This window comes from Rhagoletis zephyria, unplaced genomic scaffold (genome assembly GCF_001687245.7).
Source record: "Rhagoletis zephyria isolate East Lansing unplaced genomic scaffold, Rhagoletis_zephyria_1.1 Rzeph_scaffold_10955, whole genome shotgun sequence".
Lineage (NCBI taxonomy): Eukaryota > Metazoa > Arthropoda > Insecta > Diptera > Tephritidae > Rhagoletis > Rhagoletis zephyria.
This window is the reverse complement of record NW_016168032.1, coordinates 18,046-20,121: the sequence shown is the minus strand read 5'-3', so window position 1 is coordinate 20,121 and position 2,076 is coordinate 18,046. Positions and strand designations below refer to the sequence as shown.

General features: G+C 36.8%; 1 protein-coding gene across 1 annotated transcript in view; it reads left to right on the top strand.

Annotated features, from left to right (window-relative positions):
- Nucleotides 1-936: 936 nt before the first annotated feature.
- Nucleotides 937-2,076, top strand: part of LOC108376782 (trithorax group protein osa) — an 18,902-nt gene continuing 17,762 nt past the window's right edge. The window contains 2 exon segments of the mRNA XM_017633025.1: nt 937-1,129; nt 1,717-1,896. Of these exon segments, the coding sequence (XP_017488514.1) occupies nt 937-1,129; nt 1,717-1,896 (373 nt within the window).

The following is a 2,076-nucleotide window of genomic DNA, read 5'->3' as shown; positions in this document are numbered from 1 at the left end:
CTCCAAGCAGACACCCGCTTGCAGCCGCACCTACTGGTGAACAGACGCTGCAGACTTCAGTGAGCCCTTAAACCGAGTAAGACGGAGTGGCTCCACCAAAGCTCCCTCTCTTTCTGCCTTGACCCAAGGCTCCACTAGGATTGGTTACCGCATCTCGCACATGGGTTACTCACGTTGCCCAGAGTGCGAGAACGAGGATGCAAGAGTCGGGATTGAGTATAACCGTGCAACTGTAATTGCATACACAGCACAACGACTATACCCCATTGCACTCCAAATTTCAAATTTAAAGCAGCATGACATCCAAGGTTTAACGTTTGACGTTTAAAATCACAGAATGATGTTTTTACTTAAGTTTGCAATGTGTAAAACGAGAAGTATAACCAAGACTGTAATCTCGTTAGGAACTGAGAGAAATACGACCATTGATTGATAAATGCCGGAAAATTTGCCATTATCGTTCCTCAAAACAGGCATGTTTGTACAAGCTCAGCATTCTTCCAGCTTATCTTCAATCAATTAGGGACACATGTTAAAACAATGTTATAAACTTTTGAATTAGCCGGTTTATTCAGGTGCTTATTTATGGCCCCAGAACTTAACTTAAACTATGTACATACATTTGTATATAATTAAGTCTGATTTGGGAATTACTTTAGCATTTCCTGTCGGCATAAGAGTTCATCTGTCATTAAAGTAGGAATTAACTGCATGGAAAAGACTGACCAAAATATTGACAATCAAAAGTCGTAAAGTCGTCTATAATATTTATGTATTTCTATAAGTACTTACATATGTATGTATTTCAGCACAAAATCCTAATTCAATATGAGCATTGTTTTAATTATAAATTTATCGGAATTTTCTTTCAAAAACCCACCATCTCTTGAAAAAATTGGCGGTGCAATTGCATTGGAAAACACAAATATATCAACTATGCCAGCTGGTTCGTCGAATTCTCAAGATTCATTCCCCGCTCCGGGCGCAGCCGCGAATCCAGCGATTGATGGTTATCCAGGCTATCCGGGCAGTTATCCCGGCACTGCTGGTCCACAGCCGGACTACGGCGCGGGTGTTGGCCAAATGCAACGGCCACCCCCACAAAGCAACGCACAAACTCCACATGCAGGTAATTAACAAATACAAACTATGTTTAAAATAATAATTTTTCGCTTTGCATTATTTACAAACATATATATATAAAAAAAATATGTACTAAAAAGGTTCATATTTGCAAAATTCCAAAACTTAACTAACATTTCAAGTGTAACTGTCACTAACACTGGATACAAATGGCACGTCTCTCAATTCCAAATTAGTAACTCATTTTAAAAATACATCTCAAAAAATAAAAAATAAAATAAAAAATCCTATCCAATAAATAGTCTGTAATTTGTTTCACATTTTTCAATTAATATTAATTTATTTCTTTATTTTTGATTCTTATTTTTGCAAATTTCAATCACTTAACTTACTTTCTCATCACCAACCATCATCATCATCTCACCAAAACCACAACCACCACCACCATCACTACCAACAAAACATCATATACAAATTTTTTAAATATCAACAAACAAACAACAAAATCAAAAATCGAAAATCGAAATAAAATGAATGAACCATCATCATTCGTGGTAATTAAAAACGAAAACGAAAATCAAAAACAAAACAATTTGAATCATCAACTATTCATCTCGAATCACGCATCCATAGGCAATACTCAAACAGCAGCAACTGGTGATAATATTAGTGTGAGCAATCCTTTTGACGATCCGGTTGTGGGTGGCGGTGGTAGTGGCAATAGTAGTGTGAGCAATGCACCACCGCCGCCGCGTGCCTCCCCTTATCAACAGGGCGCTGGCAATTCGTACACGCCGGTGTCTAGGACGCCAGGTATTAATTTCTTTGTTTATTTTAATTTTTCTGTGTAGTTTTGTTTGATTTTTTAGTTTCTTAGTGATTTGCATTGGCTTCTTTTGGTTTTCAAAATGTCTCCTACAGATTTCATTTATTAGCGCAACTCACTTTACGATTATGTTTTTTCATTAATTTTGTGTTTGGTCTTTTTTTTTT